Source organism: Mobula birostris, chromosome 8 (assembly GCF_030028105.1).
Source record: "Mobula birostris isolate sMobBir1 chromosome 8, sMobBir1.hap1, whole genome shotgun sequence".
Classification (NCBI taxonomy): Eukaryota; Metazoa; Chordata; class Chondrichthyes; order Myliobatiformes; family Myliobatidae; genus Mobula; species Mobula birostris.
In genome coordinates this window covers 155,738,865-155,765,510 of record NC_092377.1, presented here as the reverse complement: position 1 = coordinate 155,765,510, position 26,646 = coordinate 155,738,865, and the positions used below count along the sequence as shown (strand labels likewise).

The 26,646-nt window shown below is 44.0% G+C and overlaps 1 protein-coding gene across 2 annotated transcripts in view; it reads right to left on the bottom strand.

Moving 5' to 3' along the window:
- Positions 1–26,646, bottom strand: part of LOC140202337 (leucine-rich repeat transmembrane neuronal protein 4) — a 361,185-nt gene that overhangs the window by 220,892 nt on the left and 113,647 nt on the right. The window contains exon 3 of one of the 2 annotated variants that reach the window (XM_072267247.1): positions 420–497. The exons of the other annotated variant lie outside the window; for it this stretch is intronic. Coding sequence (XP_072123348.1) covers positions 474–497 — 24 coding nt within the window. The 3' untranslated portion in view covers positions 420–473. Of the gene's footprint in view, positions 1–419; positions 498–26,646 lie in introns of those variants that run through there. 2 annotated transcript variants of the gene reach the window in all.

Here is a 26,646-nt window from a genome sequence, read left to right as displayed (position 1 = left end):
AAAAACTGAAAAAAGAACACATAATTATAACATATAGTTACAACAGTGCAAAGCAATATCGTAATTTGATAAAGAACAGACCATGGGCACAGTAAAAAAAAGTCTCAAAGTCTCTCGAAAGCCCCATCATCTCACGCAGATGGTAGAAGGAAGAGAAACTCTCTTCCTGCCATGAACCTCCAGCGCCGCAAACTTGCCGATGCAGCACCCTGGAAGCACCTGACCACAGCCGACTCTTGAGTCCGTCTGAAAACTTTGAGCCTCCGACCAGGCCTCTGACACCGAGCACCGAGCACCGAGCACCATCTCTGCCGAGCGCTTCGACCCCGGCCCCGGCAACTGGTAATAGGCAAAGCCGAGGATCTGGGGCCTTCCCCTCCGGAGATTCTCGATCGCACAGTAGCAATGGCAGCGAAGCAGGCATTTCAGAAGTTTCTCCAGATGTTTCTCCGTGCTTCTCATGTCTGTCTCCATCAAATCAGGATTGTGCACGGTACCTACTTAACAAATATGATATCAATTCAGAGCGGTTGAATATATGTAGTTTGATAATAAATTTACTTTGAACTTTTTCCTCCATAAATGCTGCCTGACCTGTTGAATTCCTTCAGTATTTTGAGGGTCTTGCTCAAGTATCAGCCCTAGGAAGAGTGTCATTAGCAAGGAAGGAATAGGGAAAGCTAACTCCAAAAGCATCTGCTTCCTAACAAAATGCATGAAGAATCATCTTGTCAACTCCAACAGCTGGGTTCCCCAAAGACATGCAAGATCACATTTCAAAGTCCTTTCTCCAGGCACTGGGACCTGTTGTTTTTGGGAGAGAAAGGTGTCATGGATCAAAACCATTAAGCAAGAGGTCTGTGAACCCCAGGCTGAGAGCCCCTATTTTAGAAGGTGCGATGTTAATCTGATGTCTTGGTCAAGAAATTGCTTCACTGCATGTTAGTAGCGTTTTAAATCATCCCAATGGATTTGTAAAAGATGATAATAATTGGGATCTTCATTTGCAGGGCTGATGGGGCAGCATTGTTGATTTTCGTAATAGAAACACAGAAGACCTACAGCACAATACAGGCCCTTCAGCCCACAAAGCTGTGTCGAACGTGTTCTTACCTTAGAACTACCTAGGCTTACCCATAGCCCTCTATTTTTCTAAGCTCCATGTACCTATCCAGGAGCCTCTTAAAAGACTTTATCATTTCCGCCTTCACCACTGCCACCGGCAGCCCATTCCACGCACTCACCACTCTCTGCAGAAAAAGCTTACCCCCTGACATCTCCTCTGTACCTACTTCCAAGCACCTTAAAAATATGCCCTCTCGTGCTAGCCATTTCAGCCCTAGGAAAAAGCCTCTGACTATCCACAAGATCAATGCCTCTCATCATCTTATACACCTCTGTCAGGTCACTTCTCATCCTCTGTCTCTCCAAGGAAAAAAGGACGAGTTCACTCAACCTATTGTCATAAGGCATGCCCCCCAATCCAGGCAACATCCTTGTAAATCTCCTCTGCACCCTTTCTATGGTTTCCACGTCCTTCCTGTAGTGAGCCGACCAGAACTGAGCACAGTACTCCAAGTGGGGTCTGACCAAGGTCCTATATAGCTGCAACATTACCTCTCGGCTCTTAAACTCAATCCCACGGTTGACGAAGGCCGATGCACCATATGCCTTCCTAACCACAAAGTCAACCTGTGTAGCAGCTTTGAATGTCCTATGTGAATTATTACCTGAAGAAATGCTACGTCAATGCAACACGTGCCATTACATTCATCTAATCAAATTCTCTCATCTGCTACTACTTGTCCGGCATCATCTCCTGTAAACTCAGAGGCCCAGATTTGACACTTTACAGCAACTTAAAAAAATTATCTGGGGTCCGAATGGACTACCAACTTAGGCACCATCTGCATAACGTGCTTCTTGCTTTGCAGACAAAATGGAGGTCCACTTGACCATGATATCAAAATACAACCTGTCCAGGGCCAACACTAGCCAGATGACTCTTAGTATTCCCCTCATCTGACCCAAGCATTACAGTAAATCTAACAATCTCAGATGTATTATAGAAGCATCAACTACTCTTCATGGACACAGGTAGCAAAAACTGAGCCAATTGAAGGGACTGGATAGAGTAGATGTGGGGAGCATGTTTCTGATAGTGGGGGTGGGGGTTTAGGACCAGAGGTCACAGCCTCAGATTAGAAGCACGTCCCTTTAGAACAGGGATGAGGACAAATTTCTTTAGCCAGAGGATGGTGAAGCTGTGGAATTCATTCCCACAGACAGCTATGGGCCAAGTCAATGGGTATATTTAAAGCAGAGGTATTTGTGATATTTTTTGTTGAACAGTTCATGCTTGTCCTTCTGTCCCAATTATACCAACAAACAGTTATAATTATGCAAATATAATAATTATATTGTCACACAATATGATAGTTAAGGTTTATATTTTGAAGAACGCTGAAAAATACTTACAATATAAAAAGCATTGACTTCAATCAAACCGAAAAATGTTTAGATATGTAAGAGCCTTATTTATTGAGCTAAAATGTGGAACAGGCCCTTCCCACCCATTGAGCTGCACCACCCAACAACTCTAGCCAAATTACAGGACAATTTACAATGACCAATTAACCTACCAACCAGTATTGCTTTGGACTGTGGGAGGAAACGCACATGGATATGGGGACAATGTACAAACTCCTTACAGGCTGCAATGGGAATTGAACCTGGATCGCTGATACTGTGAAGCATTGTGCTGATTAGCACGCCACCGTGCTGTCCTTGGTAGTCAATACTCTCACACAAGGTTGCGACGAGAGACAAGACCTATGTCCCAACCGTCTCCAGGCCATCGAGCTTCCTGCTCCCCAGTGGGATTCACCATAATTGAACGCAGGAAGGGAGAAGGTTCATATGGAAGGGTCAGAAGCTTATCCTCAATCATTTGCCTGATTAAAGTGACTTCATGTACAAAGCCTTTGAAGTCAGCTGAGCTGAGCTTCCACAGCAGAGCACAACAGTCTTCTTTTCTATGTTAAACACATGCAATTAGGGAAATCAGAATCAGAATCAGCTTATTATAGAACATAGAACATAGAATAGTACACCACAGTACAGGCCCTTCGGCCCACAATGTTGTGCCAACCCTCAAACCCTGCCTCCCATATAAGCCCCCACCTTAAATTCCTCCATATACCTGTCTAGTAGTCTCTTAAATTTCACAAGTGTATCTGCCTCCACCACTGACTCAGGCAGTGCATTCCACGCACCAACCACTCTCTGAGTAAAAAACCTTCCTTTATTATCCCCCTTGAACTTCCCACCCCTTACCTTAAAGCCATGTCCTCTTGTATTGAGCAGTGGTGCCCTGGGGAAGAGGCGCTGGCTATCCACTCTATCTATTCCTCTTATTATCTTGTACACCTCTATCATGTCTCCTCTCATCCTCCTTCTCTCCAAAGAGTAAAGCCCTAGCTCCCTTAATCTCTGATCATCGGCACATGATGTGAAATTTGTTACCTTTGCAGCAGCACTACAATGCAATGCATAATAATAGAGAGAAAGAAAACTGTGAATTACAGCAAGTGTATATATTGTGGCAGTCCAGCAGGGGTGGACATGGTTGACGGCTCACTCCAGCATTCCTAGTGGCCAGCGCTATTTACTGTTCTTGTTTTAAAATATGTTCATGGGATGTTCAAGTTCATTTATTGTTACATTTTAGCTTAAGTTATACAGTTGTTCACTTGTGTGTTTGTGGGTCACCCTGATTGGAACCGGAGTGTGTAATAATCACCTCCCTCATCTGTATGTGACTGAGTGGGTTCTCTCCCTGGGTCACAGTGTCCGGTCTGTTCTTGTGTTTGTCACAAAATGGTTGTTGAGTTAAACGAGCTTCCTCGTCTGGACCAAGTGCTTGCCACGTCGGGGTCAAGAGTGGGATTAGAAATCGGCGGCGAGATTGAAGAGCTACGACGTCAGATGGAGTGCCTTAAAGTGTAGGGAATAAGTCAAGGGACCGAGCAATATGCCTCCCCCGCACAGCCGGGCTGGTCTTGCGAGGAGGGGACACCCAGCCAGAGGGACAACCTGAGAACCGAGCATTGTGCCTTCCCAGGGAACACAGACGGGGAGAGAATACCCAGGCTCCCCAACCCGAGGGACGCAGCAGAGCGCATCACCTGCCTCCCTCGCGGCCTGCACCGGGGAGCCCAAGATACAGCAGATATAGGAGAATGAGCAGCATCGCAGTCCACCCACTCCACCGGAGCAAGAGGAAGACAAACAGGACTCAGCAATTCGCACACAAGCTCCACCCTGAAGCTCCCCACATACAATGGTACCAGCTGCCTGGAGCCTTACCTGGTGCAAGTAAAACTTGCTGCATGGCACAAAGGGTGGATCCCCATCGAGACGGTGGGTGACTCTTGCCCTGGTACTGGAGGGGGATGCCCTGCGGGCCCTCCTTGACCTAACATCAGTTGAGCAGTGTCCTTGACCTAACATCAGTTGAGCAGTGTGACTACAGGGCCCTCGTGGTGGCGCTGGAATGGTGCCATGTGGGAGAAAGCCTGGCCACGTCCACTGCAGATCTACAACCGTGGTCAGCACAGCTACCCCCCAGTTCCCTCCCGTGGCCCAGGGAGAGCATGCCCTCCATGCCTTTGTAAAGGAGCTGACGCTGGAGTGCCACGGCAGCACGCTCGCCTGACTTCACCATCATCACCGGCCGACGCGATGAGAAAGGCACAGAGGACTGAAGCAATATTAGCCCCCCGCCCCCAAGGCGTTTCAGCATTGCCCCACACACCACAAGCCTGGGCTTGTGTCACCAAGGTGGACGAGGAAACCGGTGAGGAGCAGCCCGTGAGACTGGTCTGACCGGCGCCCGTTGGCCCTGCCAGGTGCCACGGAACGATCCTTGCTACCGGTGTGGTAAGGCAGGCCATTTTGCCCAGAACTGCCTCGCACCGGCACCACCCCACAGCCCAGCATAGCCATCGGGAAATTCCAAGTGGGCAGCACCGCCCGAGACCTCCAGCAGAATCCCTCCACCGTTTCCTCTCTGCGTGGGCCATTTGGGAGAAGAACAAGGCTTATACGTGGACTGCGCGGTAGAGGGCGTCAGATGCCGAGTGTTGGTGGGAACAGGGTCAACCATAACTATCATCCACCTGGACGTCCTCACCAACATGGACCAGCCATCCCGCCTGGGTAGACAATGATGGAATTTTCAGAGCGCACATGTTGTTGTCGCTGGGCAAAAAAATTGCACAGCACAAGATTTTTCAGCACGCTGGTCATTACAAATTGGAGGGAACATTAATCCCATCTGCCTGCACATCCTTTCATTCCTCCGATTCATGTGCATGTCTAAAGACCTCTTAAGCATTGCTATTCTATCTGCTTTTTCTGGCACACTTTCCAAGCATCTGCTTCTCTCTGTGTAAAAAATACTTGCCCAACAAATCTCCTTTCAACATTTCCCCCATCACATCTTAAACATACGCCTCTTTTATTTGATGTTTCCATCCAAGGCAACAGACTCTGTCTGTCCTGTCTATGCCTTTCATAACACAAACATGGAAGGGTAAGGGTCAGTACAATGCCTTACAGTATCAGTGGCCCAGGTTCAATCCCGCCCCTGCCCGTAAGGAGTTTGGACCTTCTCACCGTGACCACCTGGGTGCTCTGGTTTCCTCCCACAGTCCAAAGATGTACCGGTTGGTAGGTTAATTGGTCATTATAAATTGTCCCCTCATAAGGCTAGGATTAATTCAGTGTACTGCTGGGCAGTGTGGCTATTCAACGCTGTATCATAATAAATAAATAAAAACATATTATATATTTCTATCGGGTTGACGCTCAGCCTCTGTCACGCCATAGAAAACACACCAGGTTCGTCCAATCTCTCCTGAGAGCTAACATTCTCTATTCCAATCAATAGCTATCTGATCTATTGTGATGAAAGACGATCACAATACATAGCTCAGGGACCACTGAGCCCTCGAGATGTTAAGGTCATTGCCGTTGTTAGTCTGGTGAAAGTGGTGGTCTGAGAGATGTCTAGTGCAAGTGTTCTCACACGTTTAAAGCGTAGAGAGCGTTCTTGGGACCTGTACGAAGGTAGTGAGGAACATACATCAGTAAACAGCTCAAATTAACGTTAATTAGTATCATTACGATAATGAAAAGAGATATACTTGAGGAGAAGGAGACAAAGGTGTCTTGTTAAATGACCTCCTGAAATCTAACAGTTTAAGAGGGATCAAGTAATCACAAAGTTCCAATGTATATTACCTTAATTTACCAAATCCAATGCTTAATTAGATGCTAACAGGACTGTTTTCAAAGGATTTGTGATGTTGCAAAGCCATCTGTGACTTGCAAATAAGCCACAAATTATCCCAGTGTTTCTTCTCTCCAGTCTGGAATCTATTTTCAGATATCACTGTGCAAGGTCATAAAATGTTAAGGCCAGAGGCATGGGGGGTGGGGGTGGGCATGTTTTATGGTGGGTGGGAGCGTGTGGAGGAGTATGTTGTTGAGTGGGGGAGGACCATTAATGAGCAAAATTTCTTTTATGTGATTTATGAGGCATATGTAATTATATTCAGCAGATCTTCCATCATGCTGTCTAATCCATACTATTCAAGGGGGCGAAACCTTTACATTTACGTTCCGTTTGGGATTGAAACAGTAGGCGAGTCTTATTACAACTGTGTTAGGCCTTGGAGAGGCCACAGCAGGAGTACTGCAAAGTATTCTGATAGTACCAGGAGTACTGCAAAGTATTCTGATAGTACCAGGAGTACTGCAAATATTTTCTTAAAGAAATACTTGCAATGGGTAGCAGTGTAGGGAAGGCTCAATGGGTTACACGCACAAAATGGTGGAGAAACTCAGCAGGTCAGGTTGCATCTAAGGAGAAGAATGTTTCAGGCCAAGACCCTTCAGAATCAGAATCAGATTTAATAGTACTGTTATATGTCGTGAAATTTCTTGTCTTTGAGGCAGCAGTACAATGTAATGCATAGTAATAGAGAAAAAAAATGTAAAATAAAACCCAGCCAACAGACTTTTTGTCCCTTTTCCCTCTGGGAGAAGGCTCAGGAGCTTGAAGACTTGTACGGCCAGATTTGGGAACAGCTTCTTTCCAACTGTGATAAGACTGCTGAACGGATCCTGACCCAGATCTGGGCCGTACCTTCCAAATATCCAGACCTGGGCCTCTCGGTTTTTTTGCACTACCTTACTTCCCATTTTTCTATTTTCTATTTATGATTTACAATTTAAATTTTTAATATTTACTAATTTTAACTATTTTTAGTATTTATAATATTTAATATTTGTAATCCAGGGAGTATGGAGCGCCGAATCAAATATCGCTGTGGTGATTGTACGTTCTAGTACCAATCGTTTGGCGACAATAAAGTATAAAGGCATATATATTAAATAAGCAGTGCACAAAAAAAGTAGTGAGGTAGTGTTCACGGGTCCAATGTCCATTCAGGAATTGGATGGCTGTGTGCCTTCAGCAGGCCAAGCAGCATCCATGGAAAAGCGTACAGTTGACAGGCCAAGACCCTTCATTAGGTCTGGGTTCATTTGTTTGTTATGTGCCTTGTCATGACATAGGCAAACATGCTCGATCCGTGACCATGATTGTTCTGGCATGTTTTTCTACAGAATTGGTTTGCCATTGTGTTCTTCTGGGCAATGTTCTTACAAGGTGGGTGACCCAAGCCATTATTAATACTCTTCAGAAGTTGTCTGACGGGTGTCAGTGGTTGCATAACCAGGAATTGTGATATGCACCAGCTGCTCATACGACCACCTATCACCTGTCCCCATGGCTTCACGTGATCCCGATCGGGGGGCTAAGCAAGTGTTACACCTTGCCCAAGCGTGACTTGCAGGCTAGTGGAGGGAAGGAGCATCTTACACCTTCTTTGGTAGAGATGTATCTCCACCCCACCACCCCAAGAAAAGCAATAAATAAGATGTTGGAGGATCTCAGCAGATGAAGCAGCATCCATGGAAAGAAATGGACAGTCAATGTTTCAGGTCTAGTCCCTTCATCTGACCCACTGAATTCCTGCAGAATCACTGGGATGACCTGAGGTTTGGACAATTTAAATGCCAGCCCAGATGGACCAGAGCTGAGGGTCTGGCCAATTCTGTTGGCTTTTCCACCACGCTGAAGCTGTGAGACTGCTCTGGCTGCTCCAGGCTTTGTGTCTGTGAGCTTTGCGATGATTGGTGTGGGGTGAACTGAGACTGAGGCCGTGAGCTGGTCCAATTGCTCCGGGCTTCGTGTCTATGGACTCGACTCTGTTCTGAATGCTGTTGCTTGCTTTTATTGTTTGCATGATCTGTGCTTTTTTCCTCTCTGTACATTGGATGTTGGTCTTTTTTTAAAATTGGGCTCTTTCAGATTTCTTGTTTTGTTGCTGCCTATAAGCGGATGAATCTGAAGGTTACATCAAGGTTGATAATAAATGTACTTTGAACTTCTGAACTTTTTTTTGCTCCAGATTCCAGCACCTGGAGAATATGGTGTGTCCACCAAGGAATGAGAGGTAACCTTATTGAGTAGAAGATTCAACACACCGTTTCAGCTTATCCTCCAAACTCGCCTCGCCATCACTCATGGATGTTGAGAGGATGCCTCCTCACATGCTGGGATCGAGACAAAGTGATCTTGTTTCTTCTCCAGGGCTCACCCATTCAAGGCAGATTTGAGGCAGAATTCCTTCTCTCAGGAGGAATTGGAATTGCTTTGATATTGTCACATTTACCAGTACTATGAAAAGATTTTCTTGCACACTGTTCACAGAGATCAAATTGAGGTAAAATAATAGCATAATGCAGAATGAAGCATTACACTTTAATCTTTGCTGCTCCCAAGACTGAAGACTGGGTGCAGAAATTTGCACTGTTGGGTCATGAGGATGAGCAATGCGAGGGAAGGTGCAGCCAAGATCAATTTTATTGAATGATAGTAGCAGTCTCAAAAGGCCTGCTCCTATTTCTTCTGAGTTTAAGGCACAGTTTAGGCTTGACTGTCCCTTAACACAGAGGAAGACAAATAGTGGGAGCCCTGTTGGTGGCTTTTGTGATCGAAGTCCCTGGTAAACACTTCACTCACAACCAATATTACCACAACAGAGCGCATGTCAAATTGTGAGATCTTCCTGGGTAGCCAGGAGCACCAGGTTTCTCAATGCCGCACTGTCTGCCTGGACTTTAATGGTATAATCAAGTGTGATTTGAGATTATTCAAGTAGGACAGCACGGTAGCTTAGCGGTTACAAGACACCTTACAGCACCAGCGAATGCAAGAGCAAGGTTCAATCCTCGCCACGATCTGCAAGGAGTTTGTATGTTCTCACTGTGACCGAGTGGGTCTCCTCAGTGTGCTCTGGTCTCCTCCCATATTCAAGACGCACAAGTTGGGGTTAGTGAGTTGTGGGCATGCTACCTTGACGCTGGAAGCATGGTGACATTGGCGAGCTTCCCCTAGCACACCCTTGGACAGCGTTGGTCATTGACACAGTCGATACAATTTCTCTGTATGCTTAGATGTACGTGTGACAAATAAAGCTAATCTTTACCCAGAGTGAAGTGTGCAAATATGTGCTCGACGTGCACTTTGCACTGAAAGAAGATGTTCTCTTCCTCTGCTCAATTATTTCTGTGGCCTTACTGAACCATCTGAATCCCTTGATTGGATAGCCTGGTACCAAACAGCTAAGTTCACAGGGGTTTAAATTTAGAATACTGGTTCCTGAGGGTTAGTCGAAGGTGTAATCTAATTGAGGGTTTCCATGGTTTATATACAGAAGATGACTACCTGAGTCTAATTTACAGGCTGGAGTCTTATTAGAACCATGCTCCGTGTCTGTGCTGTTCATGATGGATACGAGTGAGGTGCAGATTAGAATTCAGACTTGGGGTATGCATGAGTTATCCCTATGATAATGTATACTCAAGCACGTTGTGACTTGCAGATGGATTACACGGGGGATGATGGATACCTGGGAGTAAATTGCATGCTGTGGTTTAATCAAAGGGATTTGGAATGTTTATATATAGGACGATACCTGGGAGTGAATTCTACACTGATAGAATCTGAAATAGCTTACAGAGAGAATGACTTGCAGAATTGGATCGAATAAAGGGATACGATTTTATATTAATATATATACTGTATGGCCATGTATACATATATACACATATGGATGTACAGACACATATTCAGTACTGTGCAAAAGTCTTAAGCGCCTTAGATTTTTTTATATGGATTTAAATGCTGACCTCCACAGAGCCCTGATCTCAACATCATCGAGGCTGTCTGGGATTCCTGGAGAGACAGAAGTGAGACAAGCAAAGTCTACAGAAGAACTGCGGCACATTCTCCAAGATGTTCGGAATGACCTACCAGCTGATTTTCTTACAAAAATACACAACAGTGTACCTGTAATTTTTTGATATTTAGAAATATTAAATTATTTTTTAAGCATTTTTGGCTTACAGAAGTTTTTACTTGAGCCTAAGACTTGCACAGGTGTGTGGATCTAATTGTGATGCCCAGATGACATCCACTCAGTGACCACTTTATTAGGTATACCTGTACACCTGATTGTTAATGTCTGAAGTATCTACAGTAACTCAATCCATGAAAGCATACAGACATGGTCAAGAGTTTCAGTTACTGTTCAGACCAAATATCAGAATGGTGATATAAGTGACTTTGACCATGGAATGATTGTTGTTGCCAGATGGAGTGGCTTGCAGTTTACTTCCAGTTAAGATGGCACTACCAACCACGTGCGACAGCTTCTGATAGACAAAAAGCGAAGAAACCTGACTGAAAACATCACTAAAAGTACCTTTCCTGAGGTAAACTATGTTATATTATTGGCGCAAACAGTGAAGGGGCGAGTGATGGCGAGGTGAGTTTGGAGGATAAGCTGAGATGGTGTGTTGCAGAATTGTTGAAATGCCTGTAAAACTGGTCTGAGAGCGAGGTTGGATTACTCTGGGTGCCGAAAGGAGAAGCTGAGGCCTGGGCAGAGAAGCTGCAATACTTGTTCAACTGGCCCGGGAGTGAGGTTGGATCATTTGGGGCGCCAAAAGGAGAATTCGGGGCCTGGGCAGAGGAGTTGCAATTTTCATTCAACTGACCCGGGAGTGAGGTTGGTTTGCTCTGGGTGCCAACAGGAGAAGTTGGGGCCTGAGCAGAGAAGCTCCCAAGCTCATTCGACTGACTCGGGTGTAAGCTTGCATTGCTCCAGGTGCTGAGCTGGTCTGAAGAGCCTGAGAGTGGTTTCGGGCTGGGTGGTGAGATCTGGGTCCAGAGTGAGTCACTGGGTGGCGTGGTCTAGGCCCGGAGCCTTTCACAGCAGCGGTGCTTGGGTCCTAGTGCAAGCTACAATGCACTGTTTACTCAGTTTAAATGCTGGCCCAGATTGGAAGCGAAAGCCGGTTTCACTTGCTTTCCATGGTGTTCTCTCCTCTCTCCAGCGCACGGATCCTTCGCTGTTCTGTTCGGTCAATCTAAACACCAGCCCCAGATTGACAGAAAGGCCAGGGCGTCAGTCGGGACAAGAGCCAATTTCACTCACTCTCCATGATGGTCATCTCCATGGTGCTGAGGCCATGAAGACTGTCTTGGCTGCTGTGCTCCATGCCTGTGAATATGATGAACTGTTTTTTTTTCTTTTTTCCTTTAATTGGGTTCTTTCTGGTTTCTTGCTTTGTGGCTACCTGTGAGCAAGCAAATCTCAAGGTTGTGTAATTCATATTTTCTTTGATAATAAATGTATTTGAACCTTGAGTATCTCAGAAACTGCTGATATTCATGAATTGTCATGTGCCACCATCTCTGGAGTTTACAGAGGATGGTACAAAAGACAAAAAAAAACAGTGAGCAGTAATTCCGTTGGGAAAAAAAGTCTTGTTAACGAGAGAGGTCAAAGGAGAATGGCCGGACTGGTTCAAGCTGACAGGAAGGTGACAATAACTCAAATAACCGCATGTTACAACTGTGGTGTGCAGAAGAGCATCTCTGAATGCCCAACACATTGAACCTCGAAGTGGATGGGCTACAGCAGCAGAAGACCATGAACATGCACTCAATGGCCACTTTATGAGGTACTAGAAGTACCTCATAAAGTGGCCACTGTGTATAAGTATAGAATGATAAATACCTAGGTATGAGTTATAGGCTGGAATCTAATCAATGGAGTTGGATTACTTATATACAGATTAATGGACACCTCAGAGTGAGTTATAGGCTTGAATCAAATTGAGAATTACCAATGGCTTTAATATCGAACAGCATATGCTTTGGTGTGAGTTGCAGGCAAGAATTTAATTGATTGGCTTGACTGTTATCATAAACTAAAAGAACAAACATTGGAAATTGTGTGAAACTATTCTCAGAACCTCAAAATCTAATTTAACATTTTTGCTTCACTAGTTTTGAGGTTGTGCCTTCTATTACAATAAGGACTGCCACTGAGAGGCTTCTCTCTCTCGAGAAGTAAATGAAATGCCGGTTTTCCAGCATAATTAGAAAGTCAGATCAATCCACATAAAATAAATAAATTGACTTTTTATCATGGATGGGAAATCTAAATGCAAGCTTGGATCTGTTTGTTCATTTCCCCCTGTACATCCACGTTGCTGCTCATTTTTTGCCTTTCCCTCCTGGAGGCACGAACAACTGCTTTGGGTCAAGAACCACGGGCACTGGACGTCTCTCTGATTTTTCACAGTCCTCATCGTAGGGTTCTCGTGCTGTCGAGCTATCACAATACAGGGGCTGTCAGAAGAGAGCTTCACCCAGCATTCAGAATTTCCACACTGGCCCGCGAAGATACTGAGACCAATTGAACCATTCATGGGAAATGGCATTACTACCCTTACTGCCCCTTGGGAGAGTACAGCACAGGAACATTGGTCCATAACGTTGCACTGAAGAAATTAAACACCTAACTGAACTAGTCCCTTCTGCCCACAACATGACGGTATCCCTCCATTCTCTGCATATTCATGTGTCTAGTCTAAGACCCCTTTAAACATCACTATCATATCTGTCTCCACCATCACCACTGGCCGTGTATTCCAGACACCTACTACTCTCTCTGTAAAAGAAAATTGAACTTTGCACCTCTTTTATATATCTCTATATGACCTCTTCTCATTCTCCTGCACTTAAGGGAATAAAATCATAACTTACTCAACCTTTCCCTATAACTCAAGTTCTCAAGTCCTGACAATAACTTTGTAATTTTCTCTGAACTTCAAATTTATTGATATATTTCCTGTAGGTAGGTGACCAGAACTGTATACAGATTCTACTTCTTACACAACTTCTGTACTCAATGCCATGATTTATGAAGGCCAGCCTGCCAAAAATTCTCTTTACAACCTTACCTACCCTATTTCCAACAACTTATTATTTTCAACATCTTTTATAAATACTTTAATCGACATGAAATGTTTTTAATTACTTTCAATCAAAATAGCTATTAAAACCAACCCAAAAGTCTTTAACAGCATCAAGCTGCCGGAAGACCCAGAGGCAGTCTGGAGATGGGGGCCTCATGGTTTTCCTCCTCAGGCTCATCTGCCACTGATGGTTTTCTCCACCTCACAGGACAGCAGTGACTGAGAGCCTTCAGGTAAAAATCCAACATATAGAGGCTCAGAAATGAAATGCGGCCAAGCATATACCTCGTGGGCAGCAGACTGGATGTTGCCATGATTCAATCCAATAAGGGGACAAGCTCTATAGCACCACTCCATCTGTTGTGTCAGTGGGTACAACCTATCAGCCAACCCAACATGAAACAGAGACTGAGACTGTAATGTCCTAAATTGCACTCTTTCTCTGCAAGTTTATAGTTTAGGAACGAATGCTTTTCATTGGCCTTAATTATTTCTCCTTGACTTGGATGAATTAATTTATTTGCGACCTGGAATTAAATTTAATAATTTCAGAAAGGTGCTTGATTTAATCTCCTCTGATTTTCATGCCTCCTACGCACACCTCCACTTTCACCCTTAATATCTCCTGCCCTATCTGTCTATCCACTGGTGTCCAAAAATTATATGCATTATTAATTTCATTTTGGATATATTCACCAAGTGAGCACAATCAGGGGAGAAAATTTCCAAAGGCTCACAATACTCCATGGAAAGAATGACCACTGTGAACCCTAGATTAAACGCTCAGTTGCATGTGAATAAAACTTTTTATATCCACCCTTAAGAATGCTGTACATTTTACATAGGTTATCTCCTCTTACTCTTCTGAATTCCAGAGGATATAGTCCTCAGTCTGACTTCATTTGGCAGCCCTCTCACTGCAGGAATAAGCTTGGAGTATATGGTACAGTCAGCCGGCTGGTGGCGTAGTGGCATCAGAGCCGGACTTCGGAGCGAAGGCTCCTGAGTTCGAATCCAGCCGGCTCCCTTGCATGCTTTCCATCCGTGCTGGGTTGAGCATCAAGCTAGCAATTCAGCCTCGTTAAAATAAGAAAGCCTGCTAAAAAAAATACCATCATGACGGCGCCCGATGACTCCACTCGGAGTTAAGGCCTTTCTTCTTCATATGGTACGGTGCACCTGCTCTGTTAGAAACTAGCTGTCATATTTAGCTAGAGGCGGTTCTAATCAGGATGGATTAATTTTATACCCCAATATATCCTGTACTGGTTCCTTAAGTTTGTTATAGCCGGTGGTGGTAATGAGGACAAGCTCCCCTTTACCTACTAAATCCTCCCAATGGTGTGCTCCTTGAACAGCCTCTGACAACCAAGTCCATCTTCTGGACTTCACACATGGCTTAGTTACTAAGCCTTGCAGAACTGTTTCTACTGACAGGGGAAGGGACAAAGGTAGGTGACTGGTGCCTTAAACCCAGTCACTTCGGGCAGATAGAGCTCATCAGCCCTAAGTGGCAGCTTATCCAGGGAAAGGAAAACTCTGATCTCAAACCTCTGCTGCCTTGTACTGCCGTAGCTTGTTTGTGTAATGGTTTGTATATCATGTAGACAGTTGGCATGCAACATCCATGGTGACTCTGACCAACAGAGGCCTCAGTGATATCATATGCTGGGCAAATGTGGAGAGAAAGTTGTCAGAGGAAATGATTCGGGCAGGTAGATTAACAATGTTTAAAAGATACCTGGACAGGTACATTGGTAGGAAAAGTTTAGAGGGATATGGACCAGGTAAATGGGACCAGTGTGGCTGTGAATCATGGTCAACTCAGACCAGTTGGGCTGAAGGGCCTATTTTGTGTGCTGTATGACTCTGTGACTTGTGCAAGAATCCAAACTTCAGAGTTACTATTGCAATTGTCTTTAATAAATCTAATTAAGCAGGCATCAATTCAACTTGATCTTTGCGACCAATGGCTGTGATGTCATTAAATTGGCCCAGATGTATGTAAATAAAACATTTTATATCCACCCTTTTCATGCCCTTGAGAATGCTGTACACTTTACCTAGATGAACTCCTATTGCTCTTCTGAATTCCAGAAGATATAGCCAATCCCAATGAAGAATTCTCGCAGACAGCAAATTGGGAAGATAAATGCACTATTTTTATAAAACATATTTTAAGACTGAGACAGAAGCTTAATTGGCATTAATACACTAAAACTAGCCTGTCAAATTACTTTATGTTTTTTATTTTTTATCCTGAGGGAATTCAGACGCACACATATAAAAATGGATTTTCAGGCCAGAGAGGTGGCAGGGTGGAGATACACCTCTAGCAAAGGAGGTGAATGTGCTCTTTCCATCTGCGAGCCTGCAGGTCACCCTTGGGCGAGGTGTAGCACTGCTTAGCCCCCCAGTCAGAGTCACCTGAAGCTATGGGAGGAGGTGGTAGGTGGTCGTATGAGCAGCTGGTACATATCACAAGTCCTGGTTATGCGACCACTGATTCCAGGCAGACAATCTCTAAAGAGTATTGATAAGGCTGGGGAGGGGCACTGTCCAGAAGAAGGCAAGGACAAAGCACTTCTGTAGAAAAATTTCTCATAGACCGTGATCACTCACATTATATGATACAGCACATAATGATAATGAAACTGAGAGGTGGTGAGCAATCATCAAAGCTTGGAACACTGTTGAAAACTCAGTAGTATCTCAGTCAACAGGATGCAACATTTTCAGTGTTTCTACAACAAGAATGTAGCACAAAAAGTTAAATTGTTGGAAAGTCTTCAATTTCAAGCAGTTTTGAGCTTCTGAGTGTCAATACCTCTGAGGACTTGACCTGGGCTCAACATATTGATGCAGCTACAAAGAAGGCACGACAGCGGCTATACATCATTAGGAGTGTGAGAAGATTTGGTGCATCTCCAAAAAAACACTCGCAAATTTCTACGGATGTACCATGGAGAGCATTCTAACTGGCTGCATCACCGTCTAGTATGGGGGAAGCAGGGCTGTGGCTACTGCACAGGATTGAAATAAGCTGCAGAGAGTTGTAAGCCTAGCTCCATTGTGGGTATCAGCCTCTGTAGTATCCAGGTCACCTTCAAGGATTGATACCTCAAAAAGTCAGCATCCATCGTTAAGGAACCCCGTCACCCAGGTCACGCCTTGTTCTCATTGCTACCATCAGGAAGGAGGTACAGAAGCCTGAAGGCACACACTCAATGATTCAGGAACAGCTTCTTCCCCTCTGCCATCTGACTTTTGAATAGACATTGAACCCATGAATACCACCCGACTGACTCCTCATCTTTATTTCTCCAGTCCTGCTGAAGGTTCTGGGCCCAAAACATCAACGGTACTCTTTTCCATAGATGCTGCCTGGCCTGCTGCGTTCCTTCTGCATTTTGTGTGTGTTGTTTGGATTTCCAGCATCTGCAGATTTTCTCCTGCTTGTGTTTGAACACTACTTCATGACTCTTTTATTTCCATTTCTCGACATATGCCGGTGATATTAAACCTTGATTCTGATTGGAAAGTAACATTTAAGTTTTCATGTTCAATTGTAATTCACGTAGAGAACAATCCAAGATGAAAGCAGGCCTTGAGGCAGATTTTTCTTTCAAATATCCATTGACATTAATCCCATTTAATCTCCTAAATTTGCCATGAACGCTCCACTACTACCCCTCCCCAATTCCACCACTCACTTGCACACTGGGGCAATTTACCATGACCAGCTAACATACCAACCTTGCATCCCTGTGATACAGGAGGAAACCAGAGCACCTGGTGGAAACCCACGATGTAACAGGTAGAACGTACACATGCAACACAGACGATAGCTGAGATCTTCAAGCTATACCAGTGTGATATCATTGTCCTCACAGTTGTCGGATGTGGCAATGATGTTGTCCAGAAGATTCTTCAAAGATCAGGAATACAGAATGTCAGCAAGACCAAGGAGCTGATTATTGACTTCAGGAGGAGGAAATCAGAGGTCCATGAGACAGTTCTCATTGAAGGATCAGAAGTGCAGAGGGTCAGAAACTTTAAATTCCTTGTTGTTATTATCTCAGAGGAATTGTCCTGGGTCCAGCACATAAGTACAATTACAAAGAGACCAAGGCAGTGCCTCTACTTCCTTAAGAGTTTTTGCAGATTCAGCTTGACATCTAAAAATCTGACAAGCTTCCCTAGATGTTTGGTACAGAGAATATTGACTGTCTGGTATGGAAACACCAATGCCTTTGAATGGAAAATCCTACAGAAAGTAGTGATTAAAGGTCTAGTCCATTACGGGTAAAGCCCTCCTCACCATTGAACACATGTACATGGAATGAGTCGCAGGAAAGCAGCATTATCAGAGACACCTACCACCCAAGACATGCTTTCTTCATACTGCGCCCATCAGGAAGATGGTACAGGAGCTTCAGGAACAGTTATCCTCCGTCAACTATCAGGCTATTGAGCCAGTGGGGATAACATCGCTCAGCTTCACTTGCTCCATCATTAAAATGTTCTCACAACCTATGGACTCACTTTTAAGGACTCTTCATCTCATGTTCTTGATATTTATTGCTTATTTATTTACTATGATTATTTCTTCCTTTTTGTATTTGCAGTTTGCAGTCTTTTACGCACCAGTTGAATGCCCAAGTTGGCGTGATCTTTTATTGATTCTGTTATGGTTATTATTCTACTGTGGATTTATTGAAAACACAAAATACTCTGCAAATGCTGGGATCAAAGTAACGCTCACAACACGCTGGAGGAACTTAATTGTGTTTTCCCCTATTCCTTCTTCACCTTTCCTGCCTATCACCTCCCTGCCTCCCCTCCCCCAACCCTTTATCTTTCCCCTTCCTGGTTTTTCACCTGGAACCTACCAGCCTTCTCCTTCCCACCCTCCCCCTACCTTCTTTATAGGGCTTCTGCCCCTTCCCTCTTCAGTCCTGACAAAGAGTTCCTACCCGAAACGTTGACTGATCATTTCCACGGATGCTGCCCGACCTGCTGAGTTCCTCCAGCGTGTTGTGAGCATTGATTTATTGAATATCCCCACAAGAACGCGAAGCTCAGTGTTGAATATGGTTATATACATGTACTTAGAGAATAAATTTACTTTCATCTTTGAATATAGAGCAAATCATATAGTTACAGCTGCTTTATGAGATGTTTGTCATAGTACAAGCTAACAGGATCAGTCTGTACCAGCAAGGAAGGCAGGAAAGAAGTAATAAAGGAACTTGAGCACATACTTTCCCTTTATTCTGAGCCAATTTAGATAAGAAACCTATGAACAGGTACTGACTGAATCACATTTCAGCTTTGCAGTCAAATCAACTATAGAAGTACAGAACCAAATGTACTACAAGTTACTAACGGGTTACAGGCAAATAGTGATTACACAAATATATGAGCAAGCATAAAGAAAGTGAAAGCTACAAGGACAAACACAATAAAAGCAATAATCTGGACCCTAATCCAACACAGTGTACGGAGAAGGTAACTGATAGCTTTATCATCATTGTAGCCACAAATTCCACGTGACTGTGCCATTTCTTACTCTGGCTCATTCTCCCTATAGATTTCAAAAGTGTAGACATTCATGACATTGCTCAATCATCCCTTGTTGCGTCCAGGCTTGGTGTGACATGACCATTATACTCAGTTTACATCAGTCTTAATCACAGACCTCAGAAGTTCAGACTAGACAGCAGAAGAATAGAAAAGGCTTAGATAATATCCTGAACGAGATGTCAGATTAATACCCAAACTACCATATCTAAAAAAAGGATGTGCAAGCATTAGAGAGGGTCCAGAGGTTTATGAGAGTTATCCTGGGAATGTAGGCGTAATGTATGAGGAGAGTTTGATGGCTCTGGGCCTGTACTTGCTGGAATTTAGAAGAATGAAGGGGGAATCTCATTGAAACCTACCAAATATTGAAAGGCCTAGATAGGGTGGATGGGGAAAGGATATTTCCTATAGTGGAGGAGTATAGGACCATAGGGCACAAACTCAGAGCAAAAGGACATCCCCTTCGAACAGAGATGGGAAGGAATTTGTTTCACCAGAATGTGTTGAATCTGTGGAATTCATTGCCATAGATGGTCATCAAGATGAAGTTATTGGGTGGATTTAAAGTGGAGTTTGACAGATTCTCGATGAGTAAAGGGATCAAAGGTTATGGTGAGAAGGCAGGAGAATGGGGTCATGAGGGTAAATTAAATCAGCCAAGATAGAATGGAGGAGCAGACCAGATAGGTTGAATGGTCTAATAGATAGATAGATACACCTTATTGATCCCGAGGGAAATTGGGTTTCGTTACAGCCGCCCAACCAAGAATAGAGCATACATATAGCAATACAAAAACCACAAACAATCAAACAACAAAGTGCAAACTATGCCAGATGGAAATAAGTCCAGGACCAGCCTATTGGCTCAGGGTGTCTGACCCTCCACGGGAGGAGCTACAAAGTTCGATGGCCACAGGCAGGAACACCTTCAATATCCGGTCTACAAACAGGTTCCTCGATTGTAATACGACCTGGATTGCACCATCCGTTGTTAACCAGAACAGTAAGCCCCCAACTCTTTTACGCTTACCGCTCTCAGTGCACTTCTGGTCAGCTCGAACGGTCTGCTCACATGTTTTCTGGTCTTATGGTCAAACCTGATGCTGACAATACTCATATCAAAGTTTTACATCTGGTTTTCCAAGCTGAGCAAGAAAATGTGTGTTTCACTCATGAGAAGTCACAAACAAGAGGACCTGGTTACAAGAAATGTTGCTGACATTTAAAGCAGGTGTGCATATGAATATTTCTTCCCTCACATTTTCATAAATCTCCGGAAATCTCTGCTGCAGAAGTTGTGGAAATCAGATATATCACCAAGGGTATGGATAAGTATTTGAAAGACAAGAAATTGAGGGCAATGGAAAACTGGTGCAGAAGAAAAGGTGAGGCCAGCACAAATCAACTATGATCATATTAAATGGGAGGAGGCTTGAAGGGCCTGGAAGCTATTCCTGCCTATTTTTCTTATATTCCTGTCAGGAGCATTATAAGTTAATGCAGAACAACACATTTCATATCTAATTATCTGTGAGTCCTTATAGAACATGGAAACAAGCTCTTCAGCCCAACTCATCCATGCCAACCATGGTGCCCATCAAGGTAGTCCCATTGCCCATGTTTGGCCTATATCACTCTTAACCTCTCCTGTCCATGTTCCTCTCCAAGTCGTAAAGTCTGGGTAAGATATGTAAGGCACGAGAAAAGGCTTAATGCTTTCCACTGTTTCTACCCCAGGTGTAATCAGTAGTTCTTGTGCCAGACCAAATCCCAACGTAAAGACCCAAGGCCATCATCCTGCACTCATTACAGGGGTGAAATGGCCACCTTTATTGGATAAATGGTAGCTGTATTCCCTAGGGCATTCTGAATGATGAACACCATGTGCAAAATGCCAGAGGAACTCAACAAGTCAGGTAGCATCTATGGAGGGGAATAAGCAGTTTACATTTCAGGTTGAGTCCCTGTATCAGGACTAGAAAGGAAGGGGACAGAAACCAGATTAAGGAGGTGGGGAAGGAGTACAAGCTTGTAGGTTGATTGGTGAAACCAGGTGAGGGGGAAGGAGGTGGGTGTGGGAGGGGATATGAAGTAAGAAGCTGGGAAGTGATAGCTTTTAGGGGTAAGGGATGATGAAGGATGATATGAGAGAACAGCGGAGCATAGAAGAAAAGAAAGGAGGGGCACCAGAGGAAAGTGATGGGCAGGTGAGAAGACAAGATAGGGTGAGAGGGAAATCAGAATAAGGAATGGAAAAAAAAGAGAAGGGGAAGGGTTGAAAATACTGGAAGTTAGAAAAATCAATGTTCACGCCATCTGGTTGGAGGCTACCCACACAGAGTATGAGGTGTTGCTCCTCCAACCTGATTTGTCGTGGCAGTAGAGGAAGCCATGGACCAACATGTCAGAATAAGAATGGGAAATTGAATTGAAATGGGTGTCCGCCAGGAAATCCTGCATTTTGTGGCGAGTGGAGTGAAGGTGCTAGACAAGGCAGTTTCTCAACCTATGTCAGGGCTCGCCAATGTAGAGCAGGCTGCACCAGGAGCACCAGGTACAGCAGATGACCCTGACAGACTCATGGGTAAAGTGTTGCCTCACCTGGAAGGATGTTTGGGGTTCAAGCTTTCGAGGTTTCCAGCACCTGCAGAGTTTTTTTGTGTTTGTGATTCTGCATACTGAACCAGTCATGGCTTGACTTCAACATCTCCACCACAAGGACGGCAATGATACGGCAATGGACATCGATGGCAGGGTTCACACTCCTGGAGACTGGCTCTTCAGGAGGGTAGCAAAGGATGTGTAAGCCCAGGCAGCTAAGTAGACGATACAGAGCAAGCAGGGGCCAGCATGACTAGTAACCGATGTGCCACTAAGGCAGCAGAGACAAACACACCAGATTGGAGTTCCAGACCAGCCAGAGCCAAGCCGTTGTCTGATGGGGATGGAAGACCACCTGCCATGGGAAGGGGGTAAAACTAGACTGTGCACTCAGTTTCAAAAAGCTCCATGCTATCTTCAAAAACCAAGGGTAACATACAAATCGCTGCACGGCAAATTCCGGATGAGCTGTTCATATATTGATCCGTGCCCTCCTACCTCGGCACTTGGTTCCTCTGGATGAAAGCGTCTGTTGAGGACACTCACATCGCAATAATCTTCCTGAGGTCCCCATAAGTGGAACCTTAGGTGGTCAACCCACCTAAAAACCACCATAGGTCCCCTGTTCAAATGCACCACCTGTAGGAGTGCCCTCTAATATTAGGAGAAAGGTAGCTGACAATAAAGTCTTGCATGTCTGAGAGTCAGGTGGTCACTGGCAGCTCACTGGATGTTGGTCACTCCTCTTTGAGAAGCAGCCTTTTGGTTCTTCCTTTCCCCACCACCAGATTCAGCCAGTCATCTCATGGTGAAATGGATGGGAGCAACTAGTGGTATTGAAAAACATTTCCCCCAGTGACAAGTAACACCAGAAGGATTTCTCCAGTGTGGAATTATTCCCAATTAATTATCCCTCAGAGAATAATTAATTATCCCCAGTGAGAAGTTGCCCTAGTGACAAAATTCCCTATAAGAATTGCACCGCTGTGTGAAATTATCTCCAATGGAAACCACACGTGGAATCCCCATGAGAAATTACTCCCAGTGTGGAATTTTTCACTGGAGAATTACCCTCATGAGAAATCACTGCCAGTGACAAGTGTAGGCTATGATGAGGAATTAACCACAATGGGAATTATCTCAGGTGAATTATCCTTAGTGAAAACCTAACCTAACCCCAGTGAGTAAATGAACCAAGTGAGGAATTACTTCCAGAGGAATTGCCCCAGAGAGAACTTACTGCAAAGACGGATCAGGCCCAATAATTAATCACTCAGTGAAGAATTACCTCCAGCAAGGAATTATGCCCAATGAAAACCTATTCCAAGAGATGAGCCTCCCCCAGTGAAGAGTACACAGCAGTGAAAATTTGCACTTTGAGGAATTATCTACAGCAAGGAATTACTTCAAAGGGATTGTCCCCAAAGAGGAACTACTCAGAGTGAGAAATTATTCCCAGTTTAGAGAAACACCTCTGTTGAAAAACTAGACACACTGAAGTATTAACCCAGTGAAGAATTAACTGCAGTGTTGAATTACCCCCATTGAGGATCCAACTGCAAAGAGAGTAGTGGATTCAACAAAATCAACTTCCCCATGAAACCATTGGGCCTCTAGGCAACCAACCATAGTTTATGGCTTGAGGAAAAAACATTGGGTTTCATCTCTTAGGCTGTCCTCCAAGATATTCCAAAATATTTAGCATCACAAACACCAGAGGCAGCAGACTGTACGGAATATTGTGGAACCCTTATAGGAGGGTTTGACTAAAGAACTTGGGCCACAAAACAAGTGAATTCCCAACATTGATTCACACAGTATCTGCAATTGCAGCAGTTGGCCTTCTGTGTTGAATGAGCCCCAGCTCTTATATAATGTGAAAGGTGAATCATTGTATTTATTGATAGTCATAGTACAGATCAGATACACTAATTAGGCCAGTGAGTCAATCAGTCAACATGTGACTGAATTTCACCAACCAAAGGAGATGCTTGCCAAGAAGTTTGCAATGAAAGGGCCCCAAATTTTATAACAGATCGAGGTTTTGAATGAATACCAAAAAATAGCAGATGCTAGCAATATGAAACAAGAGGATGGTCCTCAATTTGAAACATTAACTCTGTTTCTATGTCCACAGATACTACCCGAATTGAGAGGCTCTATCATTTTCTGTCCGTAAAAAAAAAGGCTTCCATTGACATAGATCCTTCCAAAATCTCTGGATATCCCAAAGTGCTTCATAGTCATTAAAATGGCACATGAAGTGCAGAGACTCACTGTTAGGTTAACGGTCCTCTGTAAATTATCCCATATTATGCAGATGAATGGCATAAAGAATCAAAGTGGACTTTGTGGGAAAAGTGTGAAACAGGGTAGGCTTCTGGGCTACAAGGAAATAAGGGAAGGGGGAATGGTGTAAATGGAGTTGCTCCCATTGGAGCTGGCATGCACTCATGGGTTGAGTGGCCTCCTTCTGAAGAAAGTGTAGGTAGTAATGTCGGAACTGCAGTGTGATCATGAGAGGATAATCTCTTTCAAATGATTTTGGCCAGAGCACAGGAATAACCAGCCTGTTCTTGCTTGAAAGACTGGGCAGCACAGTGCAAATCTGCTAACTCACAACTCAAATGATCCAGGTTCGATTCTGACCTCGGGCACTGTCTATGTGGAGCGTGCATGTTCTCTCTGCGATCAATGGGTTCAATGGTTCCAATTAATATCAGATAATGTATGCAATATACAGCCTGAAATTCTTACTCTTCACAGACATCCACATACAGAAGAAGAACCCCAAAGGATGGATGATAGAAAAATGTTAGAAACCTAAAGTACCTCCTCCCAAGCACAAGCAGCAGCAAAGCATCAAACCTCCCCCTCCCCTACTTATTCCAGTAGGAAACATCAGACCCCTCCACCACCCACTATACAAGCAATAACAAAGTCCCCAATGGCCTCTACAGTCCATCAAAAAGCACTGTTCATCCCAAAAGTTTGACATCCCACAGGCTCTCTCTCTCTCTCATTAACAAAGGAGAGAGAGGTATCACTCATTCCATAGTGAGAGGGAAGATCAACGGCTGGCTGTTTCACTGTTACAGTCTGCAGTGTCGCTTAGTTCCCCAAACTTGAGAATCAGCAACAAATCCTCTCTCACCGTCTCTAACCACTACCTCCCACATCCCGAAGGTCAACTGCCCACTACAAATGATTTAGGATCAACTCTATTCACCATATACTGTTACATGTATTCGGAACTTACAGTGGTGTGTTGGCACAACGTGCAACAAAAAATATCAAAGAACAAAGAATTATATAAATTATTAAAGAGTTAGATACTCACTTGGCGTGTTGTGAGCAGGTTTGGTCCCCTTATCTTAGAAAGGATGTGTTGAATCTGGAAAGAGTTCAAAGGAGGTTCACGAAAATGATTCCAGGATTGAATAGCTAGTCATATGAAGAGCATCACATTGCTCTGGGCCTCTATTCACTAGAATGAGGGGTGGCCTCATTGAAACCTATCAAATGGTGTAAGGCCTTGATAGAGTGGATGTGGAGAGGATGTTTCCTATGGTGGGAGAGTCTAAGACCAGAGGACACAGCCTCAGAATAGAGGGATGTCCTTTTTGAATGGAGATAAGGAGGAATTTCTTTAGCCAGAGAGTGGTGGACCTGTGGAATTCATTGCCACAGGCAGCTGTGGAAGCCAAGTCTTTATATATATTTGAGGCAGAGGTTGATGGATTCTTGATTGGTCAGGGCATGAGGGGATACAGGGAGCAGGCAGGAAATTGGGGCTGAGAGGGAATTTGGATCAGCCATGATGAAATGGCAGAGCAAATGTGATGGGCTAAATGGCCTAATTCTGCTCCTACATCTTATATTCTTATAAAAATAAAGTTAACGGTTAAAGTACAGATATGGAATAAAATTGGCAAAAATACTCTACATAAATACCAACATGTATTTACAATGCAAGCAGCATTCTAAAACATTGTTTAAAGTGTTTATAGTGCGGTGCAGTGACTGAGGTAAAAGATAAGAGGCCAGGGAGGCAAAAACTAACTGGAATGACTGAGCAGATTAACTGCCTGTGAGGAAGAAACTTTTAAGATGTTGTGAAGTTTTTGTGTTAATCGCCCTAGAATGTTTTTGTGATGAGAAGAGAGACCAATTCCTTTATCAATACAGCACATCATTGGACCTCTGAAGAGCGGAAGAGATGCAAGAGACCAAAGACACTTGGCGCTGGACCATAGAGACAGAAATGAAGACCTGAACCACACCTGGGGCACAACAGAGAAGATGGCCAAGAATAGATAGAGATGGAGGACCTTCATTGCTGCCCTAAACGTCGTGGCATAACCGGCAGTAAGCTATAGTGCTTTCCAGAAGGGAGCTTTTGGAAACACTATCTTTAATGTACGGGTAAATGGTAGAATACTGGGGGAGATGCTGGGGGTGTAGGGAAAATATATTACTCCCTCACTTTTCATTACATCTCACTTCATTTTTACACCCATTAACAGTTAAATACAGTACGTGTACAATAAAGGTTTTCTATCTGAAAGTTAAAAGTAAGGTTTTAGAGGAAGTAAAGCAAAGTTGGATCACAAGAATCACACAATGTCTCAAAGAAGAGCAAATCTGCAGATGCTGGAAATCCGAGCAACACACACAAAATGCTGGAGGAACTCAGCAGGCCAGGCAGCATCTATGGCAAAAAGTACAGTCGCCGTTTCAGGCCGACACCCTTTAGCAGGACTGGAGTTAATAGTTTCAGCACAAAATATCAACTGTATATTTTCCATAGATGCTGCCTGGCCTGCTGAGTTCCTCCAGCATTTTGTATATGTTAATCACACAGTGTGTCTGAGGACAATGACAAAATCTTGTTGGTTGTTCATGAGAAATATGTTGGCTTACTAACTTTACTTTCAATGTATAGTCCCTTATGTAACCATGGAGATCCGGAATAGTTACCCTCTTGGTTGG